Raw genomic sequence first — 19,898 nt, forward strand, 5'->3', positions numbered from 1 at the left:
GCCAATATGTATCGGAGTTGTAACATTTAACCGTATAAATTATTATTATATATATTAAAATTATTTATTTTTTATTTTGTTCTAAATAGTGCATACGCAACAAATTAACATTAAAGTTTTAAAAAAAAATATGTCGAAAGATTTTGTTTTTAATTCGCTACACTAAACAAGCATGTTGTGTTTGGAAAAAAAATATATCAATAATAAATCACTATTTTGGAAAAAAAATATGTTTGTATACTTCCTTTGATTACTAGTTTCAAAATAATTCTTAAAAACAGTTTTCATCACTTTTTATATTATGTATGATATTTCCATTTTCAACTAAGTATTTAACTTTGTCAACGTTTGTTGTTTGGTCCAAAGTGCAGTTGCTATAGGAAAAAGAAAGAAAAGAATAGAATAATATATAAAAGCTTATATATATATATATATATATATATATATATATATATATATATATATATATATATATATATATATAATACTTACATGCATCTATATTCTTTGTGGGTAAAGTATATAGCATATTGATTGTGTATTATATAACGTAAATTGTGTGGTTGTTGTTATCTTTGAAAAATATCAATCTATATATATATAATTCTCTTCTGGGAGCCGCTAGAAAACAAGCTGCAAACGCTCTCCCTACTTCCCCACCCCTACATGGTCTTAGTGAGCTGTGTTCACTCTAAATGTTTACAAGCAGAGCCAACGATTTTAAACGTAGGAAGGGGGGGGGGGGGGGGGAGGGGGGGGGAAGGAAGGGGGGGGGGTATGGTCCTTAACGAGCTACTTATAGTGTTTTAAAGAAATATTTTCAATGGCAGCGTTGGTGCTGTCGAATTCACAAATTATGAATTACTGAAAAGTAGAAAACAAACAACTAAATAGCGGCGTATGTTATGCCGCGGGCCGGCTCGTATAATATATATCTATACTGTTTTAAATGTTTTAGATAATATTTTTTATGCGTAGTGTTGTAACTAATAGAAAATGACTTTTCCCCCATTGTTTTGAATAGTAGTTTATTGAAAATTTAGTTAATTACTTACACATATACATTGAAAACGTTTGGTACAGATTGTGTTCGACGCAGCTTGTCATCTGTACCGTTGAGTGACATGGAATGTACATCTGGTTCGCTAGTGAACAACGACCTTAATTGAGAAAATGTATGAAATAAAAAAAAAATACACAAATAGTAATAGCAGTTTTAGTGCGTACCGGCATAATAATTTGGATACAGGGTAATCCCGAATGAGAAGTCTATTGGAGAGTTAGCAGCAAGCATGGAAATCTCGACTCTACATTGTGCTTTTGTTATAAACGGGCCCTCTATTGGGTCGATGGAGTAACGTTTACATTTTTCTGTGACCTCAGCCTAATAGAAGAAATAGTGCTGTCAGCGCTACGCTAAGTCTCCTAAATATAAACAACATCAGTCAGCTTTCCATCGGGGTTGGATTGAAATAAAGGACTTCTACGGTCTCGAGACCGATACAAGAATACAAGGTTTCGGGTTTACAGTCTAGCGCCCTACCATCCGACCACGCAGCCCCATGTCTACTTTTGGTAAAAATTTTAAAACTATTGAAATTGTTTTTACGTCAATTTAAAAAATTAATTTTTATTTGTTAGGAAAACGTGTGAAAGAATAAATGACATAATATTACAAGATGTATACGTACAGAAAGCTGGTGTTGGCGTTATGTAAGTTTAATTTACTAATTGTAATAAGACAAATTTGTTTTCTATATATTAGCATTCGAGATAATTGTGGTCCTTGTTAAAGATTACCGACACAGAGGAATATTATGTGTATGTTTAATTGAGGCTCGGCGGAGCTCAATAGCGTATTTTGGGATACCAAACGAAGACATCATTGAAAATAAAAATAAAAATTCCGTGTTGAGTTATAGTGAAACTAGTTACGAAAATACACGTTTTTACATAATGTGATTGAAATATTGTCAGCCTTGATTGCATAGAAGTAAAATACATACCGATGAGTATGTAAAACATCTGATGCCTGTTTGAGGCTCATATTCAGCTGGGTGGTGTGATATTCTCTCACAGCATACGCTATGTTCATGGACTGTAGGTCATGAGTTATTCCATCTGACTGGACGACAGGTGTTATTTCAGAGGTCTGGATGTCATGGGTGGGTTTTAATTCAGCGGACTGATTAGAAGTCGACGAAGACGCTTGTGAGTGATTAGCCTGCGATATTGCAGCAGGGAGAGAACTCATATCTGGCGAACTTTCTATTGATTGAATCACTCTTGAAGGCGTGGCTGGAGACTTTATCTCAATAGTTGTAACATAGTGTGTCTTACTTCCACTAGTGATTGGTTGTTTAGGTACATTATCTGATAAACCAGGATAACATATTGTCGATTGTCTCGGTGTGTAGTTTTCTGAAACTTGAATATCATTTGTTTGATAAAGAACTAGCTATTTTTCAAACCGTATTAAGTACTGCTGGATAAATTTATGGAATGAAACAAATACAATGTCTAGACTTTGAATGAATTATCAATTATGATGTCTTCTAAACTTAATTAGACTTAGTTCTAAATGAAATGCTAATCGTCCTACATCTAGGGCCAATAATGCAACTACCTGATAAGTAAAAGCAAACTTTAGATGGTTTAGATAAATTAAAAATCCTCAAAAGATTATGTCAAGCCATTCTCTCTCTACACCCACTCATACACACATTGATATATTGTCTGACTACCTCTTGTGTTAGATGTTGGGTCTTTAGGTACATTCTCTGAGGGAGCATCACGACAATGTTGTATCGCTTGTCTAGGGTCGTAGATTTCTGAAAATTGTATATTATTTTTTAAATTAAATAGCGTACCCGTCATGCGTTGCTGCAATATCAGAAGAAAATAAAGTCAATGAGCTTCATCATGATAACATTCACATTTACATAGTTCTAATTTATTTTAAAACTTTCAATTACAGTGCTACACATGAAACTGACGGAATATTTTATAGACCGTGCATGTTTAAATGTGCGACCTTGATTTACAGAATTGAGGTTGTTAAAAGTTAACAGTAGTTATATAAATGCAAACAATGCCGGCTTTATATTTCTAGGATCGTAGTTGCTGGGCGCTGGTTTACTCTGTCGTCAGACCACCGATGGCGTGTTGTTTGAAAACCTTGGGTATAAATTGATCATCCCATTAATAATGAGGTAAATGACTCTCCTCCCCGATGCACATCTACCCCCCAATCCTGATAAAGTTAAAAAAAATACAATGTATATTAAAATATATACTTTAGCCAATGTCAGCTCGTTACATCCCTTGAAAATTAAGAATGCAGCTCTGGAATGATGTTGTTTATGCCAAATATTTGTATAGACAATCGGAAACAACCAAGTTAATATTTTTCCAAAATAATCTAAGCTGAGTTATCCTCTAAATTTTCTAGGAGTCCTTGGTGACCGAAATTCAATTATAGTAGAAACCTTCCCAGACTTACTCACAACAGCTCTTCATACAGGCACGCATCCTTTCATTTATATTTAGAGAGAGAAAGAGATAAGAGCAGACTTTGAAAGACATTACCATTACCGGAATAGTTTGTTGCATTTGAGAAAGAGAAAATCTAAGCCTTTAATTTAGTTCTTAAAGAAACTTGAACCCATGCTGTATCTCTGGCCCATTTTGTTACCACATAAACATATCTATAATACTACAAGTAAAAGCAAACATTGAATACATACCACAACACACACAAACACACACTCGCACACACACATATACACACAAATACATGTATTAAGGCAAACATAGAATCATACCCCAACACACACAAACACACGCTCGCACACACACATATACACACAAATACATGTATTAAAGCAGGCGACTATTCATTTTGTTTACCTCCAGTAAGAGAAGCATCCTGCTGGCATACTGCAGAAGTTGGCTCCACGCTTTCACCATCTTCTGATGTAGGCGATAAGTTGTTTACAGACCTGCAATAAATAAATGGACACACCTTATTTTAAAAAAAACTCGGTTTATTTACGGAAACTATCCTTTCTACTACCAAAATGTATATGACTGTGTATAGATCTAGACGTTATTTAAACTAAACAAAAATGGTGTCCAAACTGACACATTTTCAGGTAGCTGTAGTAGCCCCTCAACCGTACAGAATTATTTAAAATAGATAAACTGGGGGCCCGTGGACATTAAATGCCCGCGGGGCGGGTGGGGGGGGGGGGGGGGGGGGGTTACCCCAGGCCCGTGGTTGTATGCGGATATTTGGGGTGTGGGAGGAGGGCTACTCCATATTACGTACGTGCGTAATTTATACACAAGAACTATTGCCTGTCCACATCAGTACGGAAAAATCATTGAATAAAAATATCCTAACGCCTGCTAAGTGCAATGCCATTTTGAGAGTCTACGGGTATTCCGCTATAATCAGTTGAACATGACTTCGTTTAATATTTGGAAAAGTAAAAACCTTGGGAAATCCCGATTTTTTTGTTACGTTTAGAAAACGGACCATAGTTCTCACGGAAAAACTTTTTGACCTAAATTTTCAAAAAAATTGTGTTTAGACACACCCTTCATAGATCGCGCCTTCGTTAAACATGACCAGGGTTATTTGAACTAAACCCATAACACATAAAAAAGGCACAACTCTAATCTACAACTAATTGTGCTAAGAACTTAGAGGTTTTAGGCTTCTGACTTTATTAATACACCATATAAATCTAATCACTTTTGCCGAATTTCTAACATAATATTTATTCTTCATTCGTTTTTCTTTCCTTGTGAAACTACGTCAATGGTACTTAAAATCATGCAGGCACGAAACATTTAAATTAAAGTAAATACCAAACCTGTCATGTTTGAAACCATCTTGACATCGTGGCAGCTCTGTCTGTATTGCTGAAATTTAGATTTTAATTGCTTATCGTAAGCAATGCAAAAAAAAAAAATATTAGCTAGGTTTCACTGCAATACAATCTAGAGTCGTGTTTAACGTATCAGTAATACTGTGGTAAAGAAATTATGAGAAAATAACAATTTTTATATTTTTCTACTCAGGTTTTAATTTTAAATGCATTTTTACATATAGAGAATTTTACCGATGCTTTTTTGTGCAATACTGAATGTGATTTCAGAAACTTCTGGGCAAGTCTCATGCACTGTTCTGCTATTTAAAGAAAGGAAGTTGTATTCATTACGAGCTCTAGAAATTAATGATAAAATAAGATACATAGTTTAAAAGAAGTTGTAAACCATGAATTAAAATGATTTTTCACTTCTTTTGTTTACATCATAAATCATATAAATTTATTTTTACTACCTCTGATTGTATACGAATGTGATTAAAAAAAACCAGACACCATTTTACGAAAAGTCTAGTGAACATGTGGCATACAAATATTACCGGATAAAAAGAAATTAATTAAACAGCTTACCTGGATACCGCACCTTCACCTTCGCTTTCAATGACATCAGCGTCAGTGTTTGCAGTTTCGCTCAGCGTTAAATCGGCAATAAAATCTAGATTTCTAAAACATATACGTTAAATTAAAAATTGTTGAGAGCAGTTGAATCAACATGTGGCTGTAAGTTTCTACAAAATTTTAAACAGGATAGGAAAAAAAAAAAAATCACCGGTCCAACACCACAGGTGCGGTAGTACTGGCTGGTCCTGTAGGTTCTTGGGCTGCATAATTCTGTGGTTCCTTTACTGTAGGAAAAATTGATATAAACTAAACTATATAATCCAATACAATCAACTCTACCTTTGTTAGTCATGAAACATGTAGTAAGATTTTAATAGTAGGCCCAGTAGCGTACGCAGGGGGGAGCAGGGGGAGCGGCCGCTCCCCCTCTGGCCATTTTCAGCAAAGTGGCGCCTTTTTGGAAACTTTTTAAACTTAAAGTTTTAAACAATGATATTTGTTAAAAAAATATTTTCAGTCGGCACATCTATGTAAATCACAAGATTTCTTTTCATGCAGCAATTAAGCATTATTGTACTAGTCTAGTAGTGTCTACGTTTACAAAACGTATTAACAGCTGCATCAGTTAGCCATTCTAAAAATAAACATTACGATGCATTGCAATGTTTAAAAAGCCTCTACGGTAGTACCACTTAGCAAGAGGGGTGTTAAGTTTAAGGCAACTGAATAATGTATTTGCTTACGAATAATTGAATAAGAAAATGTTATACATAAAACTTATGTTACACATAATTACTTTATATATACAGTTTGAATCGTGTGATTAATTTAAAAAAAATTACAATACAGAAACAAATCAACTGATGTGGCACCTCTATTTAAATTTACTTATGAGCAAACAGCGTAGTGGTGGGGAAATTTTGACAAGTAGTAGTATTCTTACAGTTTGAGCGATAGTGATTACGATTACAAATGATATGAAACAGTTACAACCCCCCTCCCCACACCTCATCACCACAATTGTGTAGAGCGACATTAATGTCACACCTAGGTATACACTGGGTTGGATAATTGACCTAAAGTGACCGGACAGTGGTAAATGAAGTTGAAACCCCCCAACCCACCCCGAACTGATCTGTTAAGTACCTGTAGAGAACGCGAAATGATGTATCATAGTACCATGCCGCCAGAAAATTAGCTTTTCAAACGTAAAAATCTGTGAATATTGTTTTTGCAATTACCAGTAAAAAAGTGTGTGTAAGAATTTTTTTCTACAAGAATTACAAAAACAGAGTGTGTTACGTTCATTGTTTTTGGTTGTAGTGTATATATATGTATATATATATATATATATATATATATATATATATATATATATATATATATATATATATATATATATATATATATATATATATATATATATATATATATATATATATATATGTTTAGATTGATACCATTTTTTGTTTTGTCGCCCTACATTGTGTGTTTTTTCTTATTTCTTCAGAGTGCTACTTTCAATTTATTTTACATCATAGCGAAGTAATGACATACAGCTAGTATGTATATATATGTATATATATGTATATGTATATGTATATGTATATGTATATGTATATCTATATATATATATATATATATATATATATATATATATATATATATATATATATATATATATATGTATATATACATATATATATATATATTTAATACACGTATATAGAACGTGTTAAAAATTCGGCGCCTTTTTTTTGTGTGCTCTTTTCGCTCCCCCTACAACGAAAACCTGGATACGCCTCTGAGTAGGCCTATTACTGCAGCGTTGGTCAGTAGAGAAAGTTGTGACACAAGCGTAAGTATATTATTGCAACTGATTTGTATACTTCATTTATTAATTGAATACTTATTGCTTTTAGTTATACATGTCTCTTTTTAATGTGTTTAGTACCTTGTAGTTGTTTTGAGTTAGTTAAGCCTAAAAAACGCTATTATATGAGTATAGCCGAATTGGGCTATATCAGTGGCGATGTAGAATTAAGGATCCATAGCACCCATATATAGTGACAACCTCGATATATCACTGCAGTTTTCAATATAGCTTTGGCTTTCTCAACCTGATTCGGATCTGGTAAGACTGGGAACAGGACGGTGTGGTCGAATGGTAGAGCGTTTAACGGCTTGCCCGAATGTATACAGTTGGAATTGCGGTTTGGAATCGCAACTTCAAGGCGTCGCTGAGTCCACCCAGCTATGATGCGTACCTGGCTCACTTAGGGAAACAAAGGAGGCTGAGGATAGTGCCGACCACACTATGTATATACCGAGGTCACTGAAACAGATGAGCTCTACTTCATCTGGCCTACGTGTCTTGCACACGATCGGCAATATGTGATGGAGATTGGGAATGCAGTGCGGTCTTGTAACGAATTAAGTTTTGTGACCAAACACAGAACAATGCATTATATTGAATAACAAACGAGTGTTCCATATCCAGACTACACTAAATGACAACCTCTGTTTATTATATGCTGCTATTTGTGTAATAATTAGACACAGTGGCGTAGCGAGGTCGGGTGTCAACCGGTGCGGCACTTAATGGTGTCACCCCCAGAGGCGTAGCGACACTTCACGGGGACAAACTTTCAAATTTACGATTTGCACCCCCTCTCAAGTTTTTCTCTATATATTTTGCTATTTTTTGCCTTGGTGTCACCCCCTAAATGGTGTCACCCGATGCGGTCCACACCCCACGCTTCTCCCCTCGCTATCTGATTAGACATGTCTCCATGGTAAGGTTAAAAATAGTTTGAAATATGATTCAGAGTAAAACTGCGCTTTGTGAGGTAGTTCTTATGATTAAGAACATCTTTAGGGCTTTGAGCTTTAGATTCATTTTTAGGTATGTTTCTTTTTTTAATAACATGTATAGCTTAAAATATTGGGTAGGCCTATATGGTATACAAAGATCGAAATGATTAAAATCTACAAAAACAAATAATACAAGGTGGTATTGATGAAAATACTACAACGTAAGTATTATTTTTAGCATATTGAAAAGAGATGAAATTTGAACTTACCTTTTATTTTTTCAATACAATGCTGCTCCAGTAATTTAACAATGGCTGAATGGCTTTGCAAGTTAGCATGGTACATGGCGGTGTGACCTTTAACATCCGTGGAATTAACATCAGCATTGTAGTGTAACAATACTTCTACTGATCCGAAATGTCCGGATTTAGAAGCTAATATAAGCGCAGTTGATCCGTCATTGTTTTTAACGTTTACTTTTGCTTTTCTAATCAGAAGTAGCTTCAGGGTCTCCTCGCTACCGAAATCAGCAGCGATTATAAGTGGCGTGTTTCCAAATTTATCCGCATGGTTAATGTCAGCTCTATGGTCAAGTAAAAGTTCCACAATTTTAGGATTGTTTTTTTTGCAAGCTATTATCAGAGCCGTAATGCCAGACTTGTCACATAAATTGGGCTGTGCGCCGTATTGGATCAGCAGCCGAACAATTTTATCGTCGTCACATTCAGCGGCGAAGATGAGGGCGGTTTTACCACTTGATCCTGATTGGTTCACGTCCACCATGTGATCCAGGAGAAATTCCGCAGAGGAAAATTGTGAATTTACCACTGCGAATATCAGCGCTGTATACTGATTATTCATGTAATTTATATTTGCCTGGTGTTTCAGTAAACAATCCATTATCCTAACATGTCCTTTACTAGCAGCAAGCATAAGAGCGCTGTCTCGGTCTGAAAATTCTTCATTATTTAGAATTATCAATTGGTTGTGCTTTAATATGATATCAACAACTTCAGAATTCCCTTTGAAAGAAGACATTAACAAAGCTTTGTATAAAATTACATCTTTCGCTCTTCTCAGATGAAATCGTTTTAATAGGATTTTGACTAATATAGAATTCCCACATTCAGCTGCGATCATTAATGCATTTCTTTGATACTTGTTGAACTTATTGATCAATGCTTTAGATTTTAAAAGCAAATTGAAAACATCAACATGCCCTCCCTTTGCTGCGACCATTAATGGAGTGGTGCCTTCTCTGTCTTCAAGATTCACATCGGCTCTTTTCTTTATCAGCAGACGACACACCTTACAACAACCAGAAGACGCTGCTAAATACAAGGGCGTTCTCCCAAGCTCATCAGCACGATTGATCTCAGCTAATTTTTGTATCAACCATTTCACTGTTACATAGTGGCCACTCTTCGAAGCCAGCATTAAAGCATTTTGTTTTTTATTGTCTGTAACATGAGTGTTAGCGCCATAGTGGTACAACCGTTTTAAAATGTCAATGTAACCACGGGAAGCTGCTATCAAAAATGGAGTTTGACCTATGTTGTTCATCAAATGTAAATTTGTATCTGTGTGCACTATAAGCTCCAGAGCAAAAAAAAGGAAACCTTGTATTAAAGAAATCATCAGGGGAGTGTTTCCGTCTACATCTCTACAGTCAACAAAGGCTCCGTTACATAGCGCATAACGCATGGTATTCGAATCTCCACATTTTGCGGATGCTAATAGCATTTCCTCGCGTGAAGTCGCCATATTCATTTTTTTCTAAACAATCTGCGGATACATAAACATTCATTACAGATTGACTTATTACAGTAGCGTAGCGAGGGGGGGGGGGGGGGCGGGGGGGGGGGACATATGTCATCGGGCGCCGACCTTAGGGGTGCCAAAATGGGTTGGAAAAAGAAATTGAAAGGTTGAGGGGGGTGAAAAATGGAAAGTTTGAGGTGGGGGGGTGCAAATCGAAATCTTGAAGGAGTGGTGCAAATCAAAAAGTTTGTCCCCGGGCGCCGGGAAGGGTCGCTACGCCTCTGATTTATTAAAAACCATTTTTAAAGTTAAATACGTTATATAGCACCGCCATTCATATGAAGGAATAATTGAATGTCCAAATAATTGATTTCAAAAGTTAATGTTGAAAGAAAACTTGATAGATAATACATACCGCGAAATAATTCACCCAAAGCATCAAAATAGTTGACAAATAAATGTAAAAAAAAAAAAAAAACGTTAAAAAAACGCAGAAAAATTAATTCAATATATTGTTTCAAATGTAAGTGTAATTTGAAAGGGTCGTCGTAGTTTTATGATAGAAGTGGGTTATAAAAATCATACGTTGCTGTTTCATAATATAATGACTTTTTCTTTCTACATATATAAAACTTGGCTACAAAATATTTTGTCTACAATCTAGAATATATACTTTAGTGTAATCGTTAGCTAATGATTCTAGAGTAAATATAATAACTATTTTTTTTTAATAAAATACGTTTTAATAACAAGCTTTTATGAAATGATGCACTAAAAAGTAAAAAAATAAATTATAGACTACTATTTAAATAACTATAAAGAAAAGCGTGGGTTACTTTAGTATCTATTGGAAACCTTTTACTAATATTTAGGAAGCGACCCACGATTTTCTTTATAGTTATTAAAATAGTAGTGTATACATTTATTTTTTTACTTTTTAGTGCATTATTACATAAAAGCTGGTTATTAAAACGTTTTTTATTAAAAAATTCAGTACTTTAATTTTAAAAAAAATTACAGTAGAGTTGCATGACTAAAACGGTTCCAAGACAAATGATCTCAGGACTAATGATCGCAGGACAAATGATCTCAGGACAAGTGATCTCAAGGACAAATGATCCCAGGACAAGTGATCTCAAGGACAAGTGATCTCACGAACAAAAGATACCAGGACAAAATATAACAGGACAAATGATGTCATGGACATATGATCTCAGACAAAAATATCTCAGATTAAATATCTCACAGCAAAATTTTAATAGTGTATTATATATATATATATATATATATATATATATATATATATATATATATATATATATATATATATATATATATATATATATATATATATATATATATATATATATATACAGGCTAAAAATAAAAATATGTTTTACCTTTATATATAAGCAACTACATGCACAGAGAACATAACCATAGCTAAACCCTAATCGGCAGCTAGAGTTGCGATTACGAAACATTTAGTCATGGCTACGCGGAATAAGCTTTATTACACTGTAAGCGAATCCTTTACAATAAAAAGCAACCGATGGGATTGCGTTAGGGGGTAGTGGTAATAGCGCCCAAGTAATTTCTATATACGGGTAGGGTTGATGGTGACGTGACCCGTCAAACTGGTTTTGGGTTTGATTAAGTTTCACAGCCTGAATATATAGGCTACCACCCCTCACAACTCCCAACATTGGAATAGCCGCACATGACGTGTGTGTGTGTGTGTATACGTTCTATGATTTACATTAGCTGATATTTCGTAAGATCTTTTCTTAATATTAAATATTCATATAACTGTTTATACACATCTTTTGTATCTTAAAACATATAATTAGTTTAATATTAGGTATGGTCGTAGACTTCTCTTTCATTACCTATTTATAGAATTAATTGGAATTTCCCGCTGACAGATTTATACCGGGTACACAAATCTAAGGAACCGAGGCTCAAATTAGGTTTTGTAACAGATTTCTTGAAAAAAGTAAGCCCTCCCCCCTCCTAAATTTTTAGTGGTATCAAATATCTAATGATTATAAAGTATTTTTTTTAAATTTGTTTTCTTATACATTTATTTTGTCTGAACATAAATCAAAATTCAGGCACAAGTATGGAACACCCGATTCAGAACCAGCATAAAAAAAATATATATAATAATTTATTCACAGTTTTGATGGTAAAATGTCGGATGTATTCGATCAATGTATAATTTAAATATTATCATTTAGGCCATTGATTTAATTGAGTACCCACAAGTAACCCACATATAACGGCAACAACGTATTCACTGCCTACAACAACGTCGTATTCTTGCCATCAACGTCATACATCTTCCAACTACGACATTTTGTTCCCATCATACTTCTACAATCATTCTTGGCACATGAACCATGCACAATAAAATAAACATTACATTAATGTAAAGCAGGGCACTGAGAGCCGTGTGGTATAAGGACCCGATCAGCACCCCACCCCCACAAAAATCCCAATAAAACCACTAAATCTACTTCTGAGGTAACAACCTCTGCTGTTCTTTGATAACAGAAAAGCATAGAATTTATGTTATGTAATTTATGACCCACTTGGCCCAGCAGGGAGATGAGGAGACAGAAATTAATTCCACTGCTCCTTCCATAAAATTTCTCATCTCCATAAAAACCATTTTGTGAACTTTTTTCCAAATAGACATAACTTAATAATAACTTGTAATAAAGCTATTGAGTTTTTTTAGACCATTCTTTGTTCCTGTATTAAAGCATTGATTGCTGTACATTTAACACCAGTGATTGCAATAAAATTCTAACCTTCTAAAAAGCAAAAATTCAGACATCTGATGTTAGCCAGGTAATTTTTAAAATCGTACACATACTTATTACCCCTTAGGGACAATACAACCGACTTAGCCGCCACCTGTTTCCAACCAATCATAAAACTTCTTATCTCTCTGTGAGTAATAGGGATAACTGATTAGGGATAACTGAAATTCGGCTTTACTAACATCACTTAAAAATGAATAGAGAAGAAGCAATGCGTACTGTGCAAAGTTGTTCTCAGTCATGAGTCTATGAAACTTTCAAAACTATAATGTCATTTTGAGATGAATCATTCGGAAAACACAAAAAGATAAAGGGTTACTTCATCGGCACGAAGCGAGTTGAAAACGTTATAGACCTGGTCGAACAGGAAGATTTCACCAAGGAAACACAGCATTAGCGCAAGTATCATATGAAGTCGTATTAGAAATTGCCAAGCAAAAACAAAACCCCACACAATAGGAGAAAATCTCGCCAAACCCTGAATTAGGGATTCCAGTGCAGTAAAGATGCAACAGATATCTGTCTTATAATACTATTCAGCGTCCTTTAGAAGATATGTCCGTAGATGTTAAAGAACATATTTTGAATCAAAACAAGCTTTCAACATTGTTTGCTTTTCAAGTTGATGAATCAACAGACGCGAGTTCGTGTGCGCAGTTGCTTGTCTTTTTCTATATTCTTTCAGATGATAGCAAAGAAGAGTTGCTATTTTGTGAGGATATCATAGACAAAATAAGTATGTTTTTTGAAACTGGATGATTAAAACGTGAAAAGGTCTGTGGGATTTGTACGGATGGTGCGCCGTCTAAGTTTGGGTCAAAGTCGCGCTTTCAGAAAAAAAAATTAAAGATTTCGCTCACCATTCAAGGGGAATCAATTGCATGCAAGCGCCAGTAAGACTCTTCCGACTCCATCGCTAATAAAAGTCGTAAATTGCATTTAATCCGGAGCCCTAAAACACCATGTTAAATGAAAAATCGCTCGCACAGTTTTGGTGTAGTATGCACCATCCATACCCAACAATGACATTAATTGCCTTTTTAGTTTTAAATGTTGAGAATGACATGAGGTTGGCCTACACCCCCCCCCCCCCCCCCAATAAAAATTGCAGTTTAATTTTTCTTAAAAAATCGATATTTTTCCAAAATCTTGTCTAAACTCTGTCGAAATAAAGTACTCTAATAAATTAATATTGCAATTTATTAAAACAGTTTTCTAAAACTCGAAATAGCGTCTAAAATTCCGTTTTCTGACACTGATTTTTACTTTCTCGTATATACGAAGTATAGAGAAAGTATTGTAATCGTGCAAATAAAAAAATCTAGATTTTTACAAATCTCGACTTTTTACACCTCACTGATACGGAAAAACATAATTTTGCAATCTTGTCCGTATGTCTGTGTGTCTGTCTGTCTCTGTGTGTGTGTGTCTGTCTGTGTGTTAACACGATTACTTGAGTACCGTTACAGCTAGGTTGATGAAATTTCATATATAAGTATTTCATCAAAATTGTAGATCCGTATCAACTTTTGAGCGATTTTCGATAACCGGAAGTGGTACTTTTCCAACTTTGAATTTTTCAAAAGCCTATAACTTGAGTACTATTTCAGATAGATAAATGAAATTTCACTTGTAAGTAAAAGATCTAATTCTCTACCTTCTGTTAAATTTTGAGTAATTTCCGTTGGTCGGAAGTAGTAATTTACGCTACTTCCGATTTCTCAAAAAACTAATGTAAATTTTAAAAGTATTAATAATATTGCGCATTATTATGCACATTTTTATTTGGCGTTCACTTGGTGTGCAATTCTTTTGTCTACGAGATTTTATTCTATTTTTAAAACTTTAAGTATATAAAATGGATTAAAAAATATATCTATTGCCCGAGTTCCCATCCCCTGTTATTTTATATAAGAATATTCGAGAAAGTTTTGGGGAGTTCACTCCCGGTTTATTTATAATGCAAAAGTATGACGTCGCACCATCTGAACCCCCCCCTCCCCCTCGTCACACACCTTCACAAAATTAACGACCCCCTCCCCCCTACGAGTGTGACGTCATCTATGGACGACCCTTTACCAAAAATAATTCTAATTGAAAGTCTACGACAAAATATTATTTTAGTGCTTATTAATTTCTTTACTTATTTTGACTTTTTAGTTCTATGGGGGTCGCGAGTCACTTACTTTTATAAAAGGGGTCACCACTCCAAAAAGTTTGTGAACCACTGCCAGTTTGGGCTAGACTTCCGTGTTTGGTCCAGGATGTCGTCAATTATATTTATTCCTCAGGAAAGATATTTTTAGCTTTCGCCGCAGTAACGCAAAGGAAAAAAGTTTTGAAAATAAAAAGAAACAGAGGTCGGTCTTTTTGTATATTCAACTTTATTTTCTTTCATGAATTGAAAGTTAATCAAGGTTTAACGTTTTATGGATCTGCTCAGGAGCGTTTAAGAAAAAACTTAATACAGATTTACACACACCTTTATAAAAGTTCAAGATTTAAAAATAAAATATATAATGATAAATGCATAAATATATAAATAAATACATCAAAAAATATATCAATAAGTAAATAAACCAAAAAAATAACTATATATATATATATATATATATATATATATATATATATATATATATATATATATATATATATATATATATATATATATATATATATATAATGGCTACATGGACATTACCCACCCTCCTCAATTACCCCATGGACATTCCTTCCCCTTATTTATACCCCCCCCCCCCCGGAGCAATCACCGTCCGGAGCAATTACCCTTATGTCACTTACCCCCTCCCCCTCCCGCGATTTACCCCCTCTCCCTCCAGTTATAATCCTAACTCTAACGCAACCTATATAGCTATATATAACCTTAATCCTAACCTTAAGAAAAACACAAAAACCTAAGCATTCACCTCAGCCTAAAAGTTAACACAAAACCAACTCTAGACAGTGGTTTAACCCTAACCCTAACCCTAATCCCAAACTTAACCCTTACCCTAACCCTAACCCTAACCCTAATCCGAATGCCCTGTTCCCATATATAATAAATTAATAATATTAAAATTACAATAATGATGATTTGAAACATTAAAAATATTTGTCCTCTTTTTTACTTTCTCGTATATACGAAGTATAGAGAAAGTATTGTAATCGTGCACAAAAATCACTTGAAATTTTAACAATTTTCACCGTATTACACCTCAGTCCTTCATCACATCCGAAGTATAGAGGACTTATTTTAATCGGGCAAAAAATATCAATCCAGATTTATCAAAATTAAGAGGTTTTATGCGTAATCCAGTCTGAAAAACTGGGCTTTGCAATTCTGTCCGTATGTCTGTGTGTCTGTCTGTCTGTCCGTGTGTAAACACGATAACTTGAGTACCGTTACAGCTAGGTTGATGAAATTTCATATATAAGTATTTTATCAAAATCGTAGATCAGTATCAACTTTTGAGCGATTTCCTATAACTGGAAGTGGTACTTTTTCTACTTTGAATTTTTCAAAAGCCTATAACTTGAGTACTATTTCAGATAGATAAATGAAATTTCACTTGTAAGTAAAAGATCTAATTCTCTACCTTCTGTTAAATTTTGAGTAATTTCCATTGACCGGAAGTAGTAATTAACGCTACTTCCGATTTCTCAAAAAACTAATGTAAATTTTTAAAGTACTAATAATATTGCGCACTATTATGCACTTTTTTAATTTAGCGTTCACTTGATGTGCAATTCTTTTGTCTACGAGATTTTATTCTATTTTTAAAACTTTAAGTATTTAAAATGGATTAAAAATCATGTCGCCCGAGTTCCCATCCCTGTTGTTTTATATAAGAATATTCGAGAAAGTTTTGGGGAGATCACTCCCGGTTTATTTTTTAAAGTGCGCGAATTTTTTTCCACTCCATTTACCCAAACATATCAAATCCTCCTTTACCCCTTGCTGTGTGACGACATTGGGTTACATGCCTAGTTGCTAACTACAACTTAATCACCTAGATCTGTTTCCGTTCAACCCTGAAGTCCTAGATGTAATACAGTCATTTTTTGAATTCCCGTTATGATAATCTCGATTTTGAACGAGCTTAGTCTGTATAAGATTTGCTGACGAGTTTATTTAATGTGCTTACCTCAGGACTTCTTGAGACCGGGTACCAGCAAGTAGGTGGGCTGTCAATCATTCATGGATATCTTAGGTGTATACACAGGTAAATCTTTTGCTTATTTATAAAGGTTTAGAGTATACTAGACTACCCGTTATCATAAGATAATTGTAAGTTTCGGGGGTCATCACGTGCTGTCACCTATCGTTAGAAAATAACCAGACCCCACATTCAAAAAGAAGTCACACCTCAGACGTTTTTGTCTTTTAAAAACACCGATTTCGGCTGAGCACACTATCCATTCAAATGCTGACGTCACAGGTGAACTCTTCACATGCCCAACTCTACTTCACCTGCCCCAATGTCCCGCCAAGTCTCAGACAGCATGTTTTATCTCTGACCACGCCATCTCTTCATACGCTGAGAATTCAGAAATAGGTGAAACCTACTTCACCTGACCTGTATCCCGCCAAGTTCCGATTGGCAACTTTATCATTCACATCTAAAAAAAAGTTTTGACACGATGTGTCTAGAACCCGTGACATCCGCATTACACCTATTACACTAACATCTTAGCTATCTAGGCTCTGAGATTCGTCGTATTTTTATGTCTATATTTTACTTTTAGTCTGTGTAAGAAACTTCGTTTACGCGAATATGCCCTAGTATTATTTCAAATTAAATATTATGCCAAAATAGCCAATACCATAGTTAAACAAACAAAGATTTATATAAAATAATAAAGAGATGAAATTGTTTAGTACATCTAGATAGAGCTAGATTGTAAATGTAGCATTTACGTTAAGTCTATGTAGCCTTTACGTAAAGTCTACTTATTCTTTTTCCGTAGCTCTACCCTAGTTTCTAGATCTAGAACCTAGAGATTGACAAATCCCATTTATTCTCGAATTAGATGATCCCTGAAGTTAAAAAGCAAAGCTTTATATCAAATATTTAAGGACTAGCATAGTTTACAAAAGAAACTCAAACATTTATTGTGGTTTTATAATGGTTTTTATTTTTAACTAATTAATTTTGGTTTGACCTACATTCTATATTTTAGATCTAGGATTGACTTTCTCTACGTCCGAGAGCTGATCTGTAGATCTAGAGAAAATAATTGTATATTCAAATTAGAATAGCCATTGAAATTTGATAATAGTGTTGATACCTAATAGAATTAGCAAACGTTACAGCTATAGCTGACAGAAAATTAGCTTTATTATGCGTTAAACTTTTGAATGGGCAACAAAATCTTCGATGGAAGCCGCCATTATTGTTATAAAAGTAAATAAATCATGTGATGTCACTATAAGTAAAGTCATTGTTCTGAACTTTTATAATTAATGTGGTTAATATATCAATGAATATATCAGTAAATTAATTAACGTCTTTAAATTAATTTGTGATTAACAGTTTTGGTCAAATAGAACATTGTTCTCTACATAAATACTATTTTACAGCTCTACACATAGTGCAGATTCTTTCTTGTAACCAAACAGACAAACCCAAACCCTAACCCTAATTAAAAGTATTTTAATGCAAGGAAAGTAAAGGCGGCTGGGCTTAGTATTGACCACACCATCCTTTAAATGCTTAAGTCACAAATATATGAACTGTAATTCATCTACCCTACGGCTCTTTAGGGTTTACGCCCCCCTATTTAATCGAACGCACGTAATATACAGATGGGTTCTTAATAAATAGTTCTTTCATTACGGGAAGGTAATACTAATAGCCTTGCATCTCCACTCAACGGTACTATAAGTAAAAACCTTCTAAAGCTAAAGGGGGGGGGGGGGGGTGGTGGGTGGGTGGTGGAAGGTTGATGGTATGACGTGACAGTTGGCAAACTTTGGCCAACTCTCACTGCTTAAGCCACAACCCAGTAAATTAGACGCCACTTAAATCTAACGTGGCGCCTCGAACGGCAACCTACAATGGTAATCTAATATTGGAATATTTGCTTTGCCATATCTACACTGTTTGAACTGTTTGCTTACAACAGCGATTCTCACTATTTTTCCAATGCGCACAGTATGATTAAGTTTAACGTTTACATTCACCAACAGAGAAAGTGTTTATAAGCTACTTTAATGCTCTTATTCTAAAAGTAATTGTATTTTTAGATTTAGCATTTTAATAAGACAAAGTAAAGATCATATGTTCAGAGATATCCGAACACGTTTAGTCTGAAAAAGTAACTCACATTAAAGCGAGACACATATGAATCTCTAGATGATGTTTTACAACGCAATCCGATTTAAAATAAGCACTTAAAAATAAATAAAAAACTCCAAACACAAACCATTCCAAAAACATGCTAGCTCCTTATCAGGAGATGAATTAACTCAACCTTGTAAACTTTAACTTTAACCTGAGCACTTAAGTAAAGAAAACAAACACTAAACTAGTTGATATTTAACCAAAACGTATCTGTTTCGTCCATATTTTTGCTGAGTGGTATCCCAATAGTACCGACACATACCCCTAGATTTCAACAAACACGCAACCTCTGTTGTGTGAAAAAAATGAGGTTACGTTTGAAGATTTGACAAATATGGACATTTACTTCCCCATTCCGCAACTTCAATACGTTTTAATGTAAAACCGACTATCGGCGAACTAATCATTTTTTTCAGTGATATAAGTGCGTATGTGGAAATTTGGATATGGTGTGACACTTTACATAGTAGATAGTTCTTATACTGTTCAATCACTGGGTGAGTACCAAACAGCTTGCAATAAACAACTTAAATACAGAAAATAAAAATTGTTAAAGTTCTAAGTAGCAATAATTATAAAAAAAGCAGTGACTAAACTAGTAAAAAGCCTCCCCCCCAAACAAAAAAGTTTTTTGCCCATATATTAATATATATATATATATATATATATATATATATATATATATATATATATAT

At 34.3% G+C, this 19,898-nt stretch overlaps 1 protein-coding gene across 1 annotated transcript; it reads right to left on the reverse strand.

Annotated features, from left to right (window-relative positions):
* Window positions 1–1,927: 1,927 nt before the first annotated feature.
* Window positions 1,928–9,974, reverse strand: LOC131956822 (ankyrin repeat domain-containing protein 50-like). The gene is made up of 6 exons (XM_059321422.1): window positions 8,540–9,974; window positions 5,665–5,740; window positions 5,466–5,558; window positions 3,910–4,001; window positions 2,745–2,831; window positions 1,928–2,373 (listed from the first exon to the last, which is right to left on the reverse strand). The coding sequence occupies exons 1-6, from the start codon at window positions 9,972–9,974 to the stop codon at window positions 1,928–1,930; spliced, it is 2,229 nt and encodes a 742-aa protein (XP_059177405.1).
* Between the last annotated feature and the right edge of the window lie 9,924 nt (window positions 9,975–19,898).

The sequence above is a fragment of the Physella acuta genome, unplaced genomic scaffold, assembly GCF_028476545.2.
Source record: "Physella acuta isolate Inbredline_101_S28 unplaced genomic scaffold, ASM2847654v3 ptg001177l, whole genome shotgun sequence".
Lineage (NCBI taxonomy): Eukaryota > Metazoa > Mollusca > Gastropoda > Physidae > Physella > Physella acuta.